At 36.9% G+C, this 24,066-nt stretch overlaps 1 protein-coding gene across 3 annotated transcripts in view; it reads left to right on the plus strand.

Annotated features, from left to right (window-relative positions):
- Positions 1-11,299: 11,299 nt before the first annotated feature.
- The window catches only part of LOC149026578 (Pseudouridine synthase family protein), a 47,040-nt gene continuing 34,273 nt past the window's right edge, over positions 11,300-24,066 (plus strand). The window contains exons 1-7 of one of the 3 annotated variants that reach the window (XM_089154431.1): positions 11,300-11,526; positions 11,658-11,714; positions 12,115-12,331; positions 14,523-14,595; positions 17,488-17,533; positions 19,512-19,622; positions 22,945-22,999. In XM_089154431.1, the coding sequence (XP_089010557.1) occupies positions 11,401-11,526; positions 11,658-11,714; positions 12,115-12,331; positions 14,523-14,595; positions 17,488-17,533; positions 19,512-19,622; positions 22,945-22,999 (685 nt within the window). In that variant the 5' untranslated portion in view covers positions 11,300-11,400. Of the gene's footprint in view, positions 11,527-11,657; positions 11,715-12,114; positions 12,332-14,522; positions 14,596-17,487; positions 17,534-19,511; positions 19,623-22,944; positions 23,030-24,066 lie in introns of all 3 variants that reach the window. The other 2 variants (XM_089154427.1, XM_089154424.1) reach the window with 2 other exon arrangements.

Consider the following 24,066-nt stretch of genomic DNA (forward strand, 5'->3'; position numbering starts at 1 on the left):
CAATAAGCTTTGTCCTAACTAAATGGGGTCGGCTACATGGATTCTTGTCCTTCAATTAGTTCTGTTCGAGGCCATGCAAGATACAAAGCCTAAGCTATACATATCATTTCTCACCACTTCTTCTAAGGTTATCTTAGGTCTACCCCTAGCTCTTCTAGTTCCTTCAATATGGATTATATCACTTCTCTGTACAAGGGCATTTATAGGTCTCCGTTAACGTGGTCGTGCCACCTCAAACAACTTTCTCGAAGCTTATCACTTATGGGAGCAACTCCCAGAGCAACTCTAATATAATCATTTCTTATCTTATCCATCCTAGTGTTGCCACTCATCCATCTTAGCATCCTCATTTCTGCTACACTGAATTTATCTATATGATTCTTTTTAATAGTCCAACACTCTACACCATACATCATAGCTGGTCGAACAACGATCCTATAAAATTTTTCTTTAAGCTTTAATGGAATACGCCGATCACATAAGACCGTGGACGCACCTCTCCACTTCATCCACCCTATTTTAATTATTTGGGAAACCTCATCCTCTAAATCACCTCTTTTACTTATAATTGAATCTAGGTACCTAAAACAATCATTCTGAGGAATCTCTTTATCGTCAAGTATCACCACCTCATCATCTGACCGATCATGACTAAAGTTACAAACTAGATATTTTGTCTTCGATCTACTAAGTTTAAAGCCTTTTGATTCTAAAGTTACTCTCCATGATTCTAATTTGGTATTAATCCCCACTTGGGTCTCATGCATCAATCAACATAATATCATCCGCAAAAAGCATACACCAAGGGACCTCATCTTGAATGTCTTTGGTTAATTCATCTATTACTAGTGCAAATAGATATGGGCTTAAAGTTGACCCTTAATGTACCCAACTGTTATCGGGAAATCATTACTTTGTCCCCTCACTGTTTTAACAGTAGTCACCGAACCATCATACATATCTTTAACTATATCTACATATTTACTTGCAACACTTCTTTTCTCTAGTATTTGCCAAATTAACGTTCTAGGGACTCTATCATAAGCTTTTTCTAGGTCAATAAATATCATATGAAAGTCTTTCCTACATTCTCTATACTTTTCCATAAGTCTCTTAATTAGATAAATAGTCTCCGTTGTAGATCTTCCCGGTATAAACCCAAATTGATTCTCTGTAACTGTAATTAAGTGTCTTAAACGGATTTCAATTATTCTCTCTCATAATTTCATCGTATGGCTCATCAATTTAATGCCCCTATAGTTATTACAACTTTGAATAACTATAGGGGCATTAAATTGAAATAAGATTAATTGTCATCTTCGAAATCCAATGCGAGCACACATGAAAACAACAATTAGGGCAACGTTAAGCTAAGATGAAGTAAAATTAGGCACCCGTACGTGCTCCTCAAATTCATGTTTAAGGTGGGATTATACAACATTTAGTCCCATTGATAGAACATATAATGAAAAAGTGAAAGAAAATTCAATAAAATCAAATGCTCGGATAGCGATAATTCAAGCAGCCATAAAGTGCAGAGCGATGTATTCTTTGGCCCTTTACTGAAGAAAACACCGTCTGCTTGCCACCTATAAAGGGCATATATATACGCCAATTTTTGAATGGTTTGTTAGATGCAAACAATAGTCATAAAGGTTTCTTGAAACAAGGTGTTTTAGATAGATAGAGACCTGTTGGGGACCTCGCCAGGCTGTGCTGAGGTTGTCCAAGGTCCCGCCCAGATCTAGGCTTGAACCGAGGTAGTTGCTGGCTACATTATTTGAAATATTAGTAGCACCGTACGTGCTCCTCAAATTCATGTTTAAGGTGGGACTATACAGCATTTAGTCCCATTAATAGAACAGATAATGAAAAAGTGAAAGAAAATTCAATAAAATCAAACGCTCAGATAGCGAGAATTCAAGCAGCCGTAAAGCACAGAGCGAATTATTCTTTGGCCCTTTACTGAAGAAAACACCGTCTGCTTGCCACCTACAAAGGGCATATATATACGCCAGTTTTTGAAAGGTTTGTTAGATGCAAACAATAGTCACGAAGGTTTCTTGAAATGAGGTGTTTTTGATTGATAGAGACCTGTTGGGATCTCACCAGACTGTGCTGAGGTTGTCCAAGGTCCCGCCCAAATCCAGGCTCGAACTGGGGTAGTTGCTGGTTACATTATAAGAAAGATTAGTAGCACCGTACGTGCTCCTCAAATTCATGTTTAAGGTGGGACTATACAACATTTAGTCCCATTGATAGAACAGATAATGAAAAAGTGAAAGAAAATTCAATAAAATCAAATGCTCGGATAGTGATAATTCAAGCAGTCGTAAAGCACAGAGCGAATTATTCTTTGGCCCTTTACTGAAGAAAACACCATCTGCTTGCCACATATAAAGGGCACATATATATACGCCAGTTTTTTGAAAGGTTTGTTAGATGCAAACAATAGTCAGGAAGGTTTCTTGAAACGAGGTGTTTTAGATAGATAGAGACCAGTTGGGGACCTTGCCAGGCTGTGCTGAGGTTGTCCAAGGTCCCGCCCAGATCCAAGCTCGAACCAGGGTAGTTGCTAGTTACATTATAAGAAATATTAGTGCACCGTACGTGCTCCTCAAATTCATGTTTAAGGTGGAACTATACAACATTTAGTCCCATTGACAGAACAGATAATGAAAAAGTGAAAAAAAAAATTCAATAAAATCAAACTCTCGGATAGCGAGAATTCAAGCAGCCGTAAAGCACAAAGCAAATTATTCTTTGGCTCTTTACTGAAGAAACCACCGTCTGCTTGCCACCTATAAAGGGCATATATATACGCCAGTTTTTGAAAGGTTTGTTAGATGCAAACAATAGTCAGGAAGGTTTCTTGAAACGAGGTGTTTTAGATAGATAGAGACCAGTTGGGGACCTCGTCAGGCTGTGCTGAGGTTGTCCAAGGTCCCGCCCAGATCCAGGCTCAAACCGAGGTAGTTGCTGGTTACATTATTTGAAATATTAGTAGCGCTGTACGTGCTCCTCAAATTCATGTTTAAGGTGGGACTATACAACATTTAGTCCCATTAATAGAACAAATAATGAAAAAGTGAAAGAAAATTCAATAAAATCAAACGCTCAAATAGCGAGAATTCAAGTAGCCATAAAGCACAGAGCAAATTATTCTTTGGCCCTTTACTGAAGAAAACACTGTCTGCTTGCCACCTATAATGGGCATATATATACGCCAGTTTTTGAAAGGTTTGTTAGATGCAAACAATAGTCAGGAAGGTTTCTTGAAATGAGGTGTATTTGATAGATAAAGACCTGTTGGGGACCTCGCCAGGCTATGTTGAGGTTGTCCAAGGTCCTGCCCAAATCCAGGCTCGAACCGGGGTAGTTGCTGGTTACATTATAAGAAATATTAGTAGCACCGTACGTGCTCCTCAAATTCATGTTTAAGGTGGGACTATACAACATTTAGTCCCATTGATAGAACAGATATTGAAAAAGTGAAAGAAAATTCAATAAAATCAAATGCTCGGATAGTGATAATTCAAGCAGTCGTAAAGCACATAGCGAATTATTCTTTGGCCCTTTATTGAAGAAAACACCATCTGCTTGCCACCTATATAGGGCATATATATACGCCAGTTTTTTGAAAGGTTTGTTAGATGCAAACAATAGTCAGGAAGATTTCTTGAAACGAGGTGTTTTAGATAGATAGAGATCAGTTGGGGACCTTGCCAGGTTGTGCTGAGGTTGTTCAAGGTCCCGCCCAGATCTAGGCTCGAACCAGGGTAGTTGCTGATTACATTATAAGAAATATTAGTAGCACCGTACGTGCTCCTCAAATTCATGTTTAAGGTGGGGCTATAAAACATTTAGTCCCATTGATAGAACAGATAATGAAAAAGTGAAAGAAAATTCAATAAAATCAAACGCTCGGATAGCGATAATTCAAGCAACCGTAAAGCACAAAGCGAATTATTCTTTGGCTCTTTACTGAAGAAACCACCGTTTGCTTGCCACCTATAAAGGGCATATATATACGCCAGTTTTTGAAAGGTTTGTTAGATGCAAACAATAGTCACGAAGGTTTCTTGAAACAAGATGTTTTAGATAGATGGAGACCAGTTGGAGATCTTGCCAGGCTGTGCTGAGGTTGTCCAAGGTCCTGCTCAGATCCAGGCTCGAACAAGGGTAGTTGCTGGTTACATTATAAGAAATATTAGTAGCATCGTACGTGCTCCACAAATTCATGTTTAAGGTGGGACATACAACACTTAGTCCCATTGATAGAACAGATAATGAAAAAGTGAAAGAAAATTCAATAAAATCAAACTCTTGGATAGCGAGAATTCAAGCAGCCGTAAAGCACAGAGTGAATTATTCTTTGGCCCTTTATTGAAGAAAACACCGTTTGCTTGCCACCTATAAAGGGCATATATATACGCCAGTTTTTTGAAAGGTTTGTTAGATGCAAACAATAGTCATGAAGGTTTCTTGAAATGATGAAGTGTTTTTGATAGATAGAGACCCTAACAACAACTCGATTGTCATGTAGCTTTCTTGAAATGATCGTCATCAGGGTGTTGTAGGCATTTGATGAAATGTTCCAGAGGCACATGCATGGCCTGAAGTAGCATATATATTTTCGTGGATTCAAAGTTGTTGAACAGTGAAGAGAATTCGATGTCTGGCTAGCTCATTGACTTGTACTGAAATGCAACTGCTGGCTCCTGAGTTCATTATCATTTATGCTGTTCTTTGTGGTTGCCAGTCGCGATCAGATGTTTGGTTTCTTGAACCTAAGAGTCTTTGACTTTAAATGGTCTTTCTTGTTTACATTCAAGGAGAGATGGATCTCGATTTATACATGATCAATTGCTTATGCGTTTATTGACCTTCGTGATGCTGGTTCTAGAAAGTAATGACTTAAAATGGGACAAAATTAAGAAAAATAAGAGGAGTCTGTATATGATTAAGAACATCCACCCCATTGTTGAACCAAGCAACCTTAAAACATTCAACCGATGGAAGTTCATTAAGGAAGTGGTTTTTTTTTTTTATATTTTTTTATTTTTATTCCCATTTCCATTCACAAGTTGAGTTTGGGGTCAAGAAAAGGTAATAACACACTTAAAAAAATAAATTGATTAACTAATGGAGAGATAGATAAAATAAAATTACACTGTTATTGTTTTCTTGTTATTATAAATTTATGGAGTAGGAAAGACTATCCATCAAGGAAAAAACACAAGTATATATAGGACCCATTGGACCCACATGGTAAGGTTTGTGGTCCTAAAGGGATATCAAATGCAAAAACACACACGCATCGTCAAAGATGAATTGCTAATTAAAACTATAGTCAAATCCATCAATATCTTTAATTTTCTTTGATAAATTTGAATTTTTATACTTGTCGATGCTATTGGAGAAGGTTTGCCTATATCTTAATTGAAAGCGATAGTAACCTACCCACAACAATAACGACTTTAAAAATTCTCTACAAAAAGATATGCTAAATGTAGTTTTCAAAATAAATCTATTTTACTTATTGATTATCAATGATTTCTATATTTTGACTCAAGATGATTTTTAGTATAGATCTCTGAAACATAGGTAAAATTTGAAAGGAAAAAAAAATTGAAGAGGTCTTAATCATTGTTGTTGTCGTAAACTCTACACACATGTTATCCATTATATAAAATGAAGAGAGACATGCACTTGCATCATCTGCATCTGATAGAAACCAAAGCTACAAAACTGCCCCATATCGTCTATGGCAAAAAATCAATTATAACTAAACCCCTCAATCTCTGTTTTCTTTTAAAATTTAAATTTATCTATCACGAAACTCTTAACAATAATCATTTTTGTGCTTTTGGTTTATTGGATGTAATGCAAGACGATTTTGGTCCTTGTGACCTTGTTCCCCAATGTTTGTCTTTTCTCAAAATCTTTTTAATCTGGATTTTGAACTTCAAATGCCCCAAAAGACAAAACTCTTGCAAGTTGGATTTATATACTTACCTGTGTTTAAAGTTAAATTCCAAAGTCATCAAAAGAGCATTTGATCAAGGAAGAAATGCAGACAATGAGATGTTAAGCTCCAACACAAAACCATATCCATTTCGTCAATGGTGAATACCACTAGATGACCACCTTCAATTTCCATTTTCTTTATAAATTTTTGAATTTTTATTCTAGTATATGCTATTGGGGAAGGTGTGACAGAAGTAAGTTCAAGAAGGTGCTACAATATCTTAATTGAAAGTGATAGTAACCCACCACGATAATAATATATACATAAAAACGCATTTTGGGTAAAGATATGTCAAACGTATCATTGAAATTGAAAATAAATAAAAATAAAAAATGAAAACCATACCAAAGAGTATCATTGTTGTAATTGTATATTCCACACCTCATACCTGTTCTATAGGATTGTCTCCATATTTTATGACATTTTGGATATCTTGCATCCACCTCATGCTTTGAGAGTTATAATTTTTCTCATATTCTTAATTGTATCAACTATGGAGCTGATCATCTAGTCAAGAGGAGGGTTGGGTTAATTAACGATTACCTGGACTTATATCCACTCTCTGGTTTTTTTTCCTCTTAATTTCTTTCATTATTGCCTTGGTAACATATTTCTTTGATGCTAAAATGGTAGGCATTGGGGGTGAAATTTATAAATTTGATGTGTTTATTAAGAAATGAAAATTTTTAAATATGATAATCTCTATTTGCTAACCTCACAGGCTTCACTAGTGAATAAACTTCTTACTAATCGGGTTTCCAATTATTTTGATAAATGAATAATTATCGATCGATCGACACCCCAAGTGGGATCTCATAATAATAGGATTGGAACTTTGTTCGTTGTACATACATAGCAGACATCTTTACTGAAGGGTTTTCTTCAACCACACTTCAACAATATATAACTCTTTCTTGTAGAAATCATTATTCTTTAATGATGAATGTCTCTAAAATTATAAATAACATATCAATCGACTTCAATACGAATAAGCACTTTGAAACTCCAAGATTTCTCATAATATCAATGCATATGCATTGATTGACCATTATCCCATGCAAAAAACTCAATGTTAGGAATGAATATTATAACTCCATCAACAGTTTTTTCATTAATGATTGTGTATTTTATATTCTAGTAATGCCTCCTCAACAAAGTTACAATTTTCCAAGGGCCTTCTGTTTCTTCAACATGAAGCTACCAAAGTTTTACGACACTAACTGCCCCCCCCCCTCCTCCAAAAAAAAATGTTGGAAAATTTTTTGAAATCACGATGAAAACGTATCTCCTTGAAGCATCTCTTAGTAGTATATATATAAATGGTTGTGAGTTTCAACCATTAGTGTCCCATTGTCGTAAGATTTCCTTTCTTTACTCCATTGACTCGTGGTTTCGGAATGGAAGTTTGGAAGAGTCCGGTCGAGGTTCATCTTCTCCAAGAAATACATCCTATTAGGCTATAAGTGTAAGCTTTTACTTCCAAAAAATGTAAACCAAGTAAGCCTAGCATTTACGCTTGCAACTACCCAAGAGCATTGATACTCGTCGGGCATTTACTCATCTCCAAAAGGACGTTCGTTATCCAGAATGTGACTTCACCATCGGAGGTGGCTTCTCATCTCTAGAGGCGGCCCACTCTCACTGTTTTTATTATCCATAGATCCCTAGTTCGAGACATTTTCGGACCAAACTGGAGTTAGAAGATTTGGAACAACATTTGGCGTTGTCTGTGGGAAACGACATTATTGTTTCTCCTTTGTGCTTTATACTATTGAGTAAAGATGGCAGGAGACAACTCAGATAACAATGGTTCTAAGCCTCAGGGACATCCACGTGGGAAGAAGAAGGTGAACTTATGTAAAGATCGTCCATCAAAAAACACCTCCAACTTGGCTACACGTGAGATGCAGGTCCCTGACCCCAGAACTGCATTGAATATTGGTCTTCCCTTGCAACGAAAGACCTCAACTCCTGCCATGATTTGTCTCAACCACAAGCTTTAGAAAGAAAGATGATGGACATGATTAACTCATTCCAAACCATGGTGAACTAATGGAGCCAACTCATGCCTCCAAAAAGCCCAACTGTAGTTTTACCTAATACAGCAGCACCCCCACACCTCCAACCCCCGGTCGATCAGCAAGACGGAGCCCACAGAGATGGAGTAGCTTTACTCCCCACTAATTAAACGAGGAACAGAATATGATCGTAGAAGAGACCACCACGAAGGAGCTCACCACTCTATTTTTGACAGACTTAGGGCACAAAGCGGTGGACATTCATTTCCAAGAGCCATGGCTAGGGGTCATCAAGTTCTCAAGGTTAGGAAGGCTCCTAGAGAGCACTCTACTAAATCGAGAGCCTCCATGTTAGCAGAAGGAGGACGCAAAGCACCTCAAGTAGCAAGGGACAAAACTCTTTACCAGTAGATCAAAGATATGAACCACCGTCTGTACCAGTTGGATAAAAAGGTTCCCGACGAGATACAACTAGTTCTCAACTAGGATTCTTTTGTTCTTGAAATCATGGCTGCTCCTTTACCTGTGGGTTTTCATACTCCTACCTTCACTGCATATGATGGAACGACTAATCCAATGGCGCATATTAGTCACTTCAATTCCATCATGACGATGTGTGGGGGAGGAGATGTCATCAAGTGCAGATGCTTCCCAGCATCCTTGACAGGTCCAGCAACTACTTGGTACTCTCTCTTGCCAAGACTCTTCATCCACAACTTCACGGAGTTAGGTTATGCATTTGCTGGTTGCTTTAAGAGTGAAGTGATAAAGGATAAGACGAAGGACAACCTTTTAGCTTTAAAACAGGGTCATTCTAAGTCAATCCGGAATTTCATAACTCACTTCAACAACATCTCAATACTAATTAAGGATTTGAAGATCCTACCACCTCTCAATACGCATCAAGCAATAGCCGAATGCCATCAAGTCTGGACCAGCAGGCTTTCGGTGAACGAAGTTGGGATCGTGATAAGGTGGTCTTCATTGCATTCAAGAAAGCAGTCACCAATGAGAAGCTGGTAACATCTATTGTGGAAAGGAAACCCAAGACCCTAACTTAACTGCTAGATCTAGGGGTACAAAATGGCAAATGTGGAGGAGGTCCAAGAGGCAAATCAAAGTGATTACAAGGATAGAGAAAAATCCTTCAAGCAAGGTATTCGAGAAGAAAATTACAAACAGAGACCATCAAGGATGGAACAAAAAAGGAAACCATAATGGAGAAATTGACGAATTGATGACAATGACAAAGGAACTTTCACTCATCAAACAAGTCACGATCTGCCATTTTGATGTAGACTCGAGACATCGGTTTACTGAAGAGGCCCAAAAGGCTACATGCCATCATCACTCATGTTGCTCGTGAGAAACGATATTTGTTCCCAGGAAAGGATTTTTTTTGGGGTATCTGAGGTTCATCCGGGCCAGCTTGCACGCACCTTAATTACATCCTCAGGGGGGATGCTTGTTATCCACAAGGGTAGAACCCATGACTTATCCACTAAGAAGTATGGATCTTACCACTCTATCAGCCCTGCATTGACAAATAAAACTGGTGATTTCAAAGTCAAAGTTAAAAAACTAATGTTGTGTTTTTTTGTAATATTTCAAGTTAACAAAATTGGATCAATTAGAATATTTGCTACTTAAGTGGACAAACAAGAGTTTGGGCCCAACTTAAGTAGACCGGAAAAAAAAACTCTCGATTTTAAATTGTCTTTCTTGTTTAGATTCAAGGAGAGAGAATTTTTTTTTCTTCTTTTTTTTGGATAAACCATTCAAGGAGAGAGAAGTGGAAGTTCATTAAAAATTCTCATTTGCATCCATGTGATCATGACAACCAAACATAACTTTGATGTCAAGAAAAGATAACAAACACTTCCACAAAAAATAAAAATAAAAAGAGCTAATTATAGTTGCCCCTATACTATAGCTTAGTTAATAATTTATCTCCTAAACTTTTTAAAATTACTAATATAAACTTTAGACTTTACCTGCAATTATTGTTGTACCCATACGTTAAACTCTTTTAGTTAAGTGATGCCATGACAATTTTTATTTATTTAAAAATTTCAAAATAACCTTAAGATTTTATTCTATTTATTTATACTTTATATTAAATTATATTATTATCTTAGTAAATAAAAAATTTAACCCTAATTTGCTAGCTCCATATTTTTTAGTTTTCATATATTTACTTTTCAATTTGATTTTTTTTTAGAATACGGAACCATTTCGAAGAGTCCAAGTCCGAGGTTGAAAACCCTAATATAGGGTGTCATCCACTTTAAGTCTTAAACCCGAACGGGGCTAAGATCAACACTCAACGTACATATAATCTTTATATGGATGGACTCCACAAATTCGAAGTGTATTAACCATAAAGAGACTAATCATCATATCTCCCATAGTCTGAACAATTTTAACTTGCACCCCTCAAACCCATCATAGTCCAATAATGTATATTTACACAATAATACATTATGATGGGTGTGATAAAGTTAATGACTACATAGTGGTTCAAATCGGGTGTACTTGCTGATTTGTTTGGCCCTTTGATTATTGTACGAACATAAACATATGGACATTTTGTTATAATACAGGTTCACATTATATACTTCTTCATGACTTCATCTGTATACATGCAAATTAGAGATTTGGAAGTCTCTCTCTACGATGCCATCATTTTTCACTTTTTGTTGGATATGATGTTGGCTATTCTTGCACAAGTTGAGGAGCTGGTAATAAATAAATAAAGTCTGGCTTACCTTGGAGACATTGAGAAAATGGTTTCAAAACTGATAAAAAGATGCAAAGAACTATAGAAGAAGAAGATGGATGAAGGGATTATCCCTTCAAAATTAAATGGATGTAAAGGCATATAGTTTAGTTAGTAAGTCAAATTGGGGATAATAACGTCATTTTAGTATCCAAAAGATACTGGGTAATTTGCTTTTTAAATTTAAATGAAATAAATAAAAATAATGGCATTTAGGTATTTTTACTCATGACTTAATAGAAAATTTAATTTTGACAATGGATGCTATCTAATTTATAGCATAATAGCGAGTGATCAATAATTTCACCATAAATAATACACGCTACCATATAAAAAATTCTTTAAATTATTATATGTTGGAAAGTGCCCATAAATTGGAGCGGAGAAAACCCTCGGGAAAAAATAAATTAAAAAATCCATATAAGTAAGACGGTGCAAGAATACGAACCATTTCGAAGGGTCGGACTCTCGAAAACCCTAATATATATATTGGGTCTCACCGTCTCATCCACTTAAACCCGAACGGGCGAAAATCTCTTGGAAGTTGGAACGTTACTGTACAAGCAGCAGCAATGGCGGGAAAAGCAGGAAGCGTTCACCATTGCGAAGCCTCCGATCTTCGGATTGAAACATCGGAGAGGGATGACCTCATTGTTGAATTGCAGTATCGGCTCAAACTACTCACAACCAGAGTCAAGGTATCATCCTTACTTCCTTCCGTCCACTGGTCGCAGACATTTTAGCGATTCTTCTTCTGTTTCATGTATTGTGTTATTTTCTTCTCATTTCTGGACGCCCCGATTTCATTCTTGGATGTTCAAAAACTCAGGAATTAGAGCTCGAAAACGCAAGATTATCTCAGATTTCAAATTGTCGGTGCCAAAAGGTTCGCCGTGGAGCTTTAACTTTTTTTTCCTTCTTCTTTTTCTATCATTATTGCCTTGTTAACCTAGTTCTCAGCTGCTGAAATGGTTGGCATTGGGGTGAGATTTTTTTAACTACGATGATGTCTATATGGGAATGAAAATTTTAGAATATGATGATGTCAATTTGGTAACTTCGTAGGATTCGGTAGTGGAACTTCTTATACATTAGGTTCTCCAGTCTCCACTCATTTTGATAAATGAAGGATTATTGATTGATGCCCCAAGTGGGATCTCATAATGGGTTAAAGTCATGTTCCAGCTGGTTTTGAAACTCTTCAGGCTTTTCTTATAAACTGATCCTGCAAACACAGCTTGTTATTTGTTTTTGTTGGATGTTGGTTACATGTCGAAACCCATTAGGTCAAGTTCATGCAGATAAAGGAGAGTCCTGAACGTTCAATTGTACCTGCTGACACTTCGGTTGAGGACATAGTGCAGTCAACTGCTGACATTGGTATAGTTGGAGCAGCGTCCTACCCAGAAGATTGCAGAGAAGAAGACGTACTAACAAGAAGGAACGAGGGAACCGAAAATGCTGACAGGAATAGAAGAAAGAAACCGAAAGAGGAAACAATCGGTTAGTTCATGATCTCAAATGTCGGATTAAACATGAATATGGTAGAGTTATTTATAATAAATCTCTAGACCTGTACATATTGTTGCTGTTTTCAATTAAAAAGATGACAGATTTGAACGAACTATCAAGTTGGTCTTTTAGAAAAAAATCAATGAGCAAAAAACTCTCTTTCTTTCTCTCTTATTTTTAATTGTTTGCCATGTCTTGGCCTAAAGTCTGTTCAGAGTGCTCTGGGAATAACTTGACTGAAACAGCAGGGCTTCTCTTCATCTTTTAATTAATTGACTGAACTGCAAAATAATAGTCCACCAGTCTGTTCCAAATTCTCCCCTTTGATATTTATCAACTCTTTTAGGCAACTATTGCCCCTCGGAAATTAGATGATTGGGGTCCATCCATGCTATAGGAATATGCATTTCGGATACTGGAGCCTTGAGTTTCTTGCATAAGGGTGATTCTGTGGGTAGTCTTGCCTTAGCCAAGATGATATATGGGGTTGTTCATTTGGTTAAACATATTTATGCTGCTTTTGTACTACTAAACATTTGGTTTGTATGTGGCAATGGATACATGAAATTCCATGAAAATGAGCAAGCTAGAGAAGGCTTTTCTAGACCTATTATCCTGGATTTCCTACTATGTTTTTTGGCCCCTCTTTCTGTCTAGTCTCTACCGTATTCTCTCCTTTCGTTGATGTACTATGCTGGCTTCTCCATTTTGGGTTTCCTATTGTTGTTAGACCTGTTGGTTTTGTTAGTGGAGCTTTGCTGTTATCCTTAAAAATGAGTACAATGGCTTATGATCCATTTATGTACTTAGTGCTCTTTCTTGGTGGAAATGAGTATATAGCCTTGGTATATGAACTAATGTTTGCCGTTGATACTCTGTATTACAGTTGAGACAGACTTAGCTAAAAACAACAGCTCTGAAATTGCTCCTTTCCAGATAATATGTGCTTCACGATTTTCCCTGTTATAAATATTTAGCATTCATTATAGTTATTGCACACACTGTATCATTTGTGGCTGTTAAAATAACCACAGATGAAGTTGTAAATTGCCAAGGATAACAAGGGTTTTCCAGAATGTTTTGGTGGAAAACAAAACAAGAAAAATAAAGAGAACTTGATGTGGGAGAAAAGAAATATAGATTCTCAATTAGATGCCATAGGAAACAACTAAACTTCATTTTATGAAATTATAGGACTATACAAATAGGCCATTTTGCAGAAAATTGATTTCTCTCTTCACTAAGGAGGTTGAGGTGGATTCATTTCTTGAAAGCAAATCATCTCCTTATATGAAAATACTAATAAAAAGCAATAAAAACAAAAAAGAATAAATTTATGTTTTAAAAGAAATTGATTTGGTAGAAAGCAAAAGAGACAAGGAAACCAATCAAGATGTAATCAATTCCCCATGTCAAGAACCAGGTTTCCACAGCATAAACTCATAAAGAATTGAAAAATAACTGACCATAATTCAAGAACTGACCTGTTTGTAATCCAGATTCAGTGCAGCGACAAGAATAAGAATCAGTAATATTAACTAGCAATGGCAACAGCCAGCAAGCTTGAACACAGTCAAGAACCCTATAAGTTCCTGTGAAACCAATGATCCTTTTTGTTTCATAATTTAGGTATAATTTCTGCAGCATATGTTTACACCACTCCAACTTTTGCTGCTCCTATTAAAACTTTTGGATTTGAAATGGTCTTTCTTTTGCGGTCGTGCTAAGTGCAGTAGGCTCCTGCCACTGCAGGGTCTTGGGATGGTCATTATATTCACAGTCTTACCCCTTATTTTGCAAGAGGCTGTCTTCAGACTCAAACCCATCACCACTTGGTCATAGTGGAGCAACCTTTAGCATTGCACCAACATGGAATGATCTTGAACTTAAACAAGGAAACTCAACTTGAAGTGTTTCCTACTCTAACTTCATATAATATTTAAAAGACAAAAGGATGAACCCAAAATTAAAGAAATTATATTTAGAGAAAGATTGATTCCGTGCCTATGCAGATACATCTACGTTCATGACTGCTTTTATTTAGGCAAAGTACAGAATTTCTTGAAGTCAAATTTGCTTTTGTAGAACTGTTTTTAATGATTGTTATGTCCTTGACATGCGTGAAAATAGTAATCATGATTATGTCTGAAAGGAGGTTAAAAGTCTAATCATTTGAAAGCAGGTCGTGACACAGGGATCATGCGTCACCATTCTAGGAGATATGTTGCACTAAAGATTATGTACTTCGGTCAGAGGTATGCTTTAATGAATCAATTGTCCCATCACTTCCATTGTCTATGAAGTTTGGTCAATTGCAACTTATTTCTTTTCATGTTAACTCTGAGACAGAAACTTTGGTAGACATCCATGAACCAACAAAATTTTCTCTTCTTAATGGTTCCTTGCTGATTCCCTCTACTTATTCATCTTTTTTCTTATGAGCAAATTGCGTATAAACCCCCTGTGTTTGTAAGCTATTACATTTACCCCCTTTGGGATTTTTCCTATTACTAAATCCCCTTCTGCCACTGTTGGTTTTAAATTGAAGAAGATGTAATTGCACTTGTGGAGTCTTCTTGTAAGTGAGAACAAAAGTAGTTAGAACAAAAAAAAAAAAAGCCAGTCGATCGGCTCCTCACCTTTGGCTCTAGCTCCTGCAATTAGTTACGCACTCTGGTTGCTGCTATGGCAACATCTGCTTTTCTGGCGTCTATCCAACTCAGGTACCTCTCGTATTCTTCTTCCTCTTTGCACCTGCACCTTCTCCTATGCTCTTCTTGTTTCTCCTCTGTTATTCATTGTCTTTTGTTGTTGAAAAAACAGAAAAAAGCTGATCAATATGAAAATCCCTCATTCTGCAATTGCCTCATGGCTCATAGCAAATTTCCCTTTTTCGGTTACTCTTAGTCTTCATTCAAATCAATTTTATCTGCTTAAAATGGCGGTAGATGAGCAAGGTGAAGAGCAACAGGTGGTTTAGTCTCCTCTTTCTAACCCAAAACCCCTTCTTTTGATATCTATTTTCTTTTTCATAGAAGCATCTGTGACTGATGCCCATATTTGGGATTAAAGAGTTGGTTGGGAAGATTGGATCTAGGATGAAGAGAAGAAGAGTTGGGTTTCGGCTCACTGTTGGTTGACTAGAAATCTTTATGAGCCCAAATGAATTGTTAATTTAAATCTGATCTCAGGATGCATAGTAATATCATCATCTTCAGCTTCCTTCTCCATCAATACTCTTACTTAAGAACTCCTAATCCAACCATCGGGTTTACTTGATAGACATCTCGGTTAGTCTATGAACTGCTGTTGACCAGAATCTTACCTCCATTAGTTCATCATTTTCTTAGATTTCTGAATTCTGAAACTCAGACATCTCAAGTTACTAATTCTGCGACAGTTCTGGTTCTTGAGATCTAACCATTGAATTGAACCCATCTTTTGAAGAGTAATTCCTTGCAGTGTTTGATAAACTTCATGTCCAGATTTCACAATTATCTGAGTTGTTTACCTACAGCTGTAAGTGTTCTTGAATTCTGGTTATTTGTTTACCTTCACTCCCAGTTGTAGCTTCACATCTACGGTTCTCCCAAGGAACGACTTTGGGTGGTTAATGAGGACGATGGTATAGAGGACATTGAAGATGAGATAGTCTGATGCCACTGCACTTCCACTTGCAAATAGGGATGATGAAGATGAGGAGTAGGAAGAAGAGGAAGATGGAAGGGGCTTTTTTCCCCTTGAAGTCCAGACATGTTTCTCTGTTGGGAGGGTAATATGGGAATTTTAAAAATATAATAGATGCTTAGTCATTGCTTAATTCAGAAGGTAGGTGTACGTTTGACATATAATTTGAAACATAGAGAGTGTGCAGACGTAATAGAAAATATTCCAGGGGATGTAAATGTAATATTTGCAAAACCCGGGTTGTAAATGTAATTTGTGCCTTTTTCCTCCTTGATGTGGATTTTTTTTTTGGGTGGGTGGGGGGGGGGGGAGGTATCTAAAGAATTGAGGCTTTCATGTTTTCATCTCCTTTTAACCTGTCCAAGAGATTTTAGTTAAGTAGTTTATTCAAATATATTTCATTTTCTTGAAGCTTTGACGTCCCTCTTCTGTTGGTGTTAGTTGAGTAGTTTATTTAATATATTTCATTTTCTTGAAGCTCTGACGTCTTTCTTCTGTTAGTGTTTGTTTCCTCTTTATGATGAAACTTTGGATGTTCTGGCTTACCCTTACAATCATCAGATTGATCTTTAAAAGTGGCTTGTTTGAGGAATGTTCCACCCTCTACAATCTGGTGGAAATTTTTGGAGGGAAGTCAGAATCACCTTCATTAAGTGAAATGATTTAATATGAAACCACAATTGAATGCATTACCTCTATTTTAGTTGCATTTGGAGTTTAATGTTGTAAGTGCGATGAAAAATGATTGTTGATGGAATGTCTTTGCATAGCTCTTTGTTGTTCTTTCTACTTTCTATATTCCCTGGATTAAAACCCCCCCCCCCCCCAAAAAAAAAAAAAAAAAAAAGACAAAAAGAAACAACTCTTTTTCTCTCTTTTCTTTATTTTTTTTGGTGATGAATCTCGTTCTCTTCTTGCTGATATATTTCTTTCCTTCTCAATGAAAAATTTGAAAAACATATGTTTCTCATGGTAATGCTTGAAATATAGCCGATTTAGTGAGAAGTGGAGGTTCCTTGTCGTGTATAGGATAAGTCCGAGTTTTCATTTATCTTGTGAAAATTAATTGCTAGTCCAAGACTGGTTATTTTCTCCAAACTTTAACCAAAGAGAGGGTCTGAACTGTTTATGAAATAGGAATTTGCTAATGCTATTGATTTTTCCCCCATGGGGGAAATGACGTTTATCATAATAGAGAAAATGTGTAGGCTAACTTGGAACACTTCATTGTTCGTCTCAGATTCTCATGATATAAATGCTAAAAGAAACATCATTAATCCTTTTTGTTATACACTTATGCCTTGACTCCTTGTCATCCAAATGATTTTCTTGGTGCTTGTCTTCAATGAAAAACTTCTCATTGAGCTGCTTTGTTCTGTTCTAATCTGGTTCTATATGCTCTGCACGTCCTTCCTGCATGTGTCATTTCTGATGTGGGATTGTCTTCAAAATTTTCACAGGTTTCATGGTTTTTCATCAGAGGGACAAATGGATCCAACTGTTGAGGTCAGTGTCTCTCTCTCTCTCTCTAAGTATGATTATAGAGAACGTAAAGTAGGAAAACCATTGACATAGAAGGCAATCAAAAGCTGCCAATTGTTGGTCTTCTCCTAGTGCTTTTACCGTTCGATAATACATAAGGCTTCAAAATCCATTTCTGGTTTCTGAACTTGATGGATACAGTGGATGCATTGGGCTTTCTGCTGCGTGGAAGCATCCACTACCTTAGGAAGAGTGCCTTATTGGTTTGCCACTATAGTCCATTCTGCGTGATACTTTATGCTTGCAACATTGTTGTCCATCCTGCTTCTATACTAACAAAACTAAGGATAATTGTGCTTTGGCCACCTTCCTACACCCAATTGAGAGGTGACACTTAAATATCTGTATTAGAGGGGAAAAAAAAAAAAAAGAAAAGAAAAAAAGAAGGGGGAAAAAAAGAAAAAAAGGTGCATGACTGTATACATGTGGTCCTTGCACGTGGTAGGTACTCATGTTGAAGCACTTCATGTCTCATCAAGAAGTGTGGATACTGATTGCAGTTCACCAGATTTGAGTGCTCAACCTCCTTGCTTTGGTAGCTTGTGTGTTACTGGTTCACCTAAAAGCATGACCTGTTAAGTAATTGCAGCCCAAATGTCCAATCAACAAAATAATTATAGCAAAAACTTTTCTTCCCACCAGGAAACTAACAGAATCTGAGTGCTGTAGAGGGTTGACAACTCAGCTGATCCTTACATGTGGGTTTGTCTCAGAATAATTGATCTTTCTCACTTTTCAACCGGAAGGCAGTTTAGCAACTACAGATCACCACTTAGTGACCAACTTAAGAACCACCTTTAATTAAGGTGAAACAATGATATAGGTCCAATTGGCTCAAACACTACGGAAGACTAGGAGGATGAGTTTAACTACTTTCTCCCATACATGGGCTTGAAAGGCAGTGCCTTTATTGTTGACAATTGAGGGGGCCATGTTTGGACTGATGATATGCCTTTGGCAGAGGGTGTTTGATAGGATGATATTTCTCATGCCAGCCAGTACCCTTTATCATTAGGTTATCCATCATTTTTGTTTGACAGAAAGTCAGAAACCCTATGGAGAGCAATTTTCAATTTTGACTGATTCCAATATGTTGATTCACTACAATGGGGCAGGACTTGCATCACTTACTACTCAAAGAAGCAGAGGTCAAGTTTTTCAATCAGACAAATTGCAGGCCAGTGCTCCTGTATTTATGGATTAGAGGCTGTGTACAGCAAGTACAGCAAGTGTTGGTCACCTGATAGCTTACAAAGTAGCAACCCTACATAAGCACAAACAAAAGGATTACAGAAACATAAAATAGCAATAAGTAGCAGGCGAGTAACAACTGAGGTCCATTACAGAAGATGGAAACTAGAACAATGGTATATAAAGATTTGACAGAATATTACAAAACTCTTCTAGATAAACTTCCGTTTGATCTTTTAGAATATCACCATATAAATCTCCTCCAAATATTCTTAAACAAATAATAAAAACTGGAATACAAGATAACTGTGTTACCCCATATAGGATGGCCCATTACATAGTATATCCCCATATACATAGAAAATGGTCCCTATAACCCATTGGGCACTTAATTAATTTCAACTTAAACAAAGCATATCATAGGTCCAGTTGGACCCCGTAAACAAAACCAAACCCAAAATAACATGCCAATATTCTCTTCTTGCTGGAATTCTGCATCGAGAATTGTTAGGAGTTTGAAATTACAACTTGATGGTCTTACTTTTGAGGCATATACGTGCAATCGAAGGTATCTTCTTAGACAAAAGAATTAAAGTATCTTTTCCACACCACAACAAGAATAACTTGAGGTTTTGTTATGATCTTTGTGTGAAGATTCCTCTACAGAAGCTGTAATTTTTTTTTTTTTTCCACATAAAAGTTCAAAGATCTTCATGTTATTAATTTCTATTGAATAATTCAATTCCTGCAGTCTGAATTTTTCAAGGCACTTAAGCAGACAAAGCTTTTAATTGGTGAGAAAGCGGAGTCACAATATTCAAGGTGTGGTAGGACCGACAAGGGTGTTTCATCTGTTGGACAGGTTAGTGAATTCCAGAATCTTCTTTCTCATTTCTTTTAGAAGTTAATGTTTGATGGTGAGTCAACTTTCTGTTTCATAGGTCTCATGTCTGTTGGCAAGAGAAGTTAAGTTTCATTAATTGAAACGTTGGATATTCAAGCCGTTACATATAATTCGTTTCTCATTTTATTTGCCTTGATTTAATCATGTGTTGTCATGTCATGGAACTTAAACGAGAAGATATTTTTCATTAATGGAAACATTGGATATTGCAAGCCATTACATATGATTCGTTTGTCATTTTATTTTCCTTGACTAAGTAAGGTGTTGTCATGTTATGGAATATAGGAGGCTTATCTACTTTTGGGCCTATAGGCTTAGAGATCCTCGGGGCAAACTGTAATAGGGAACCTAGACTGCTTTGCTGAGTGCATGGGGAGGGGGTGAGTATGCGTATGTTGTGATACCTTGGTCTGACTTGTCTTTATCCAATTGGTAAATCAGGTTCTCCGGTTTTCCTTGTTTCTGCCTGCTGCAAAGTGTTTGCAGTTGGTTATTGTCCTCTACTAAGAAAAGAAAGGTAGTAGAACACTTCTGCATTTCTAGCTATTTTCAATTAATATCATTCTCTGCTTGTGCGGAAGCCTTTGGCACTGGGTTTGCCTTTTATCATTCTAGTACTTTTTTGATGATTTTTCAACCTTAATGTCCAAAATGCTTGATTGGGCAAAGAGGGGGAAGTATTTTTGGCTTTTTTTCAATTCTTCATGAGTGTCACATCTGAGAAGTCTGTTGGCAAGAGAATCTCTTTCTTTCTTTCTTTCTTTCTTTGTTTCTTTTAAGTTTTAACACAAACATTTGGTTGATTGCTTTGTGGAATTAATTTGGGACAAATAATATTGCTTAATGTCTAGGATTGGATCTCTATATCCAAAGTTTGGGTTGAGAATGAAGCGCTTTTCTTCTTTTTCCTATCCTTTAATAGTTAGGGTTGAAAAGTCCCACTAGACTTTCTTTGACAGTGTAGAACTAAGCCTCAGTACTTGGATGGTAGCAAGCTTTATGCACTAGAACCCACAAATGCAAAGTTTTAATTTTTTTTTTTTGTGTGTGGGTATTCTACTATGTTGATGATGGAGTGATGCACATGTTTTACTGATTGCGTTAGCTTTCTTGTCTTAACAGTGTTATTTTGAGTAGCTGTAGGATTCTTACTTGGCATGATGCCTTGAGGAAAATCTACCTGTTTTGAAGTTTTGTACTGGTGGCGCTTTTTTTTTTTTTTTTTTTGGGGGGGGGGGGGGGGGGAGGTGGTTTTCTTATATCACTGTTGAGACAGATAGGCATGCCTCTGGTGTCAGTGGATAATCAGATTTGGCTATGAATATCAATAGTGGTGGGACGGGATCCTTTGATTGCTGTATAACAGGAATGAAGATAGAACTTTAGAGAGCATGAGTACATAAAAGTTAAGACCTTTGCTCTAGCATTACTTGGTGGCAGTGGCCACTGAGCAGGCTCATTCTATGGATAACTAACCATAGCACAGCATAGATTCAATATTTCCAGGTTTCCTTGTTTTGGTTTGAGTCTGAAGATAGCATCTCTGCAAAAGCAGGGAAAATACTGCCTACATGACAACCCCCCCCCCCCCCCCCCCCCTTTTCAGACCCCAGAGTGGCTGGAACCTCATGCATTATGTATGCCCTAAATCTAATGGCATTTTCTCCCTTGTTACTTCTTGAAGGAAAAAAGTTCTCTTATCCTTTGATCTTCTTAAAACATTCTTATGCCTTTCAGATGTACAGGTCTATCTTGTCAAATACAATATGTGGGTCATCTGTATGTTTGAGGACAATAATTGGCCACCCTTTGGTTGATATGCATTGAAAAAGTAAAAAATGGTTGATAAGGAAAATTCTCGTTCAATTTAAACTTGTGATCAGGGATGGGATTTGCTCGGGATGATTCCGATATATGGTGGCAGGATTGGTTGGTAACTGTCTGATCCTTACTCAATGATCCTCTTTATTTAATCAGGTTGAATTGGCCTAAAAAATATTTAAAAAATAAAACGAAAAAACGAGAAATGTTACAACAGAAGCTTTGTCCCAACCAAATGGTCAGCTACATCCTCTCAAATAGATCTTTTCAAGGCCATGCTAGATACAAGGTATAAGCCACACAAATAAATACCACAAATTATCTTGGTTATTAGGGAAAAATTAGAGAGTTAATAGTAAGAGATCATCCAAGAGTTTCTGATTTACATTTTTTTATGCAACATTTTGTATTCCAATTTAACTTGTGCCCTATGATCCAAAAAGAGGCAGTCATTGCTAAATCATAATAGTAGGATTTTTCAACAGTGAAACCCATTAAATGGTGGGTTTCTTGGGGATTTTTTTCACAATTATATTTGAAAATTGATTTGTTATGGGTAAAAGATTTGCTAAAATTATCTACTTGTTTTGCTTGGGAAATGGGAACATTATTTAACTCTGTCACTAATATTACACATATAGACATGAACTTGCAAAAGCTAGTGGTCTTCAAGTCCTTAATGTATGAACCAGATTCTGAAGGTTCATTGCCAAGAAGCACAAAGAAAGTGAGGAATTCGTGAAAGTTTCTCTCTCTGTGTTTGTCAACTAAAATTTGGATGGTTTTGATGTCCACCTTTGTGCTTTTTGAGGTTGAATGGCTCGTTAGATGTGTTCTCTGTAAATGTTTAGGTTTACAATTCCAAGTGATTTGAACTCAAATTGGTTCACGTATCAGGTATGAATCTTCTCAGTGCAGAAGAAAAAATGGCGTCGTGAATTCCTCAAACTCTTTCCTGTCATTTTGTTGGATTCCCAAAATATAGAATTTCGGGTTACAGGGATTTTATTTACTGGGTTTGCGCTTTAGATTAGTTGATCTGGATCAGCTGATCCCATTTGGTCTGCTCTGGATTTCTGGATTGGGTGGACTCAGATTTGACCCCAGCTGATTCCGCTGATCCAGTTCTAGCACCTCAAACCTGGTTATATGGAGTTTGTGTTTGTTCCTGGCCAAGTTATTTGTTTTGCAATATTTGGTTGCAGTTATTGGTTCCCGCTACGTCATTTTTATTGGATAAATTACTGGTCACTGTTCATTCTCTTTGTGAATCATCAATAAAATATTTGTCAGATTTAATAGTTCTTTATATTTTTCCTGAAAAGTTTCTAAATTCCTTTATTTTAGACTGGGTGCAGAAGGAAAATATGGGGGATGTAATCCATCCTACTGTAGGTCAAAAAGCATTTCTGCCCTCTTTCCTTCCAACGTTTGATAGCATAAGAAGTGTTTGTTGCAGGTTGTGTCTTTGTTTTTACGATCAAACCTAAAGGACATGCAGTTGGTTGCAAATTGTGAGGAAAATGCTCCGAAAGGAAGATGTGGTTTGCCATTTCTCTTATTTTTAAGTTTCCTTCTGATATGCCAAGCTTGCATTGGATTATTGAATGAAGATTATGTCTGAGTAACCTGGACTATTGACGACAGCTCCATTTGCAGCTTTGAAAGGGATGATGAAAAGAGGGCTTATAAAAATTAACAAAACTACAAAACCAATTGTTTTACACATCTAATTTATGTCAGTAAACTAATTTGTCATCAAAGATGTGGTGAATTAAGCCTCCTGTTTGCCTCGTCGTTCCTGCTGTCTTGAACTGCTTGAAAAAAATTTCAGATCTCCCCCCCTCCCAAAATAAAAAATAAAAAATTGCTTAGTGGAGCTGTTCCTTCATCTTCTTTGTCCAAAATAAATGAATAAGTGATTACTAGTTAAAATCTCCTTTTCCTTGATTTTAACATCTTTTGAAAGAGTTGAAAATTTCTAGACCTGTTTTAAAGTGTTGTCATCTTCAACAGTAGGCAGATTAACCTCCCAGCTGAAATACCTCACCTCCACTTTGCAACAATCTGGCTAATACATCCCAACCCCCCCCCCTCCTGAATTTCCTGCTGATATGGTAGTGAAACAGTTGAATTCTGGTGCTCCAGTCCTCATAGGGTGGAGTACTTGAGTTGGTAATGAATGAGAGTTCTGCTGATGCTTGGTACACAATGTCTCTATGGCCATTGTCAGTTAAGACCTCCAAGCGGGGTTTGACGCCATAACTGGACAGTGGTGGTTTGGGAGATGATTGACCACTCCCCGATTTTGTTGGCCTAGAAATTTAATATATTCTGTTTGATCTAATCAATGTTTTGTATGCCATGGGGATTGATTTCTTTCTAGCCATAGGATTCTAATTTGTTGTCCAATTTAGCATAAGAAAGAGCTTAGGGTGTTCTCATAGGATAGATATAGGAACGTAATACGATGACCATACTAAGATTTCAAAGTACTAAGTAGTTAATACCACAATTTGGGGAAATTTCTCATATAACCGTCCATCAACCATAAGTCCCAATTCAACCCCACCCCCCAAAC

Source organism: Hakea prostrata, chromosome 1 (genome assembly GCF_041222555.1).
Source record: "Hakea prostrata isolate BN-2017 chromosome 1, UWA_Hpros_2, whole genome shotgun sequence".
In the NCBI taxonomy this organism is placed as follows: domain Eukaryota; kingdom Viridiplantae; phylum Streptophyta; class Magnoliopsida; order Proteales; family Proteaceae; genus Hakea; species Hakea prostrata.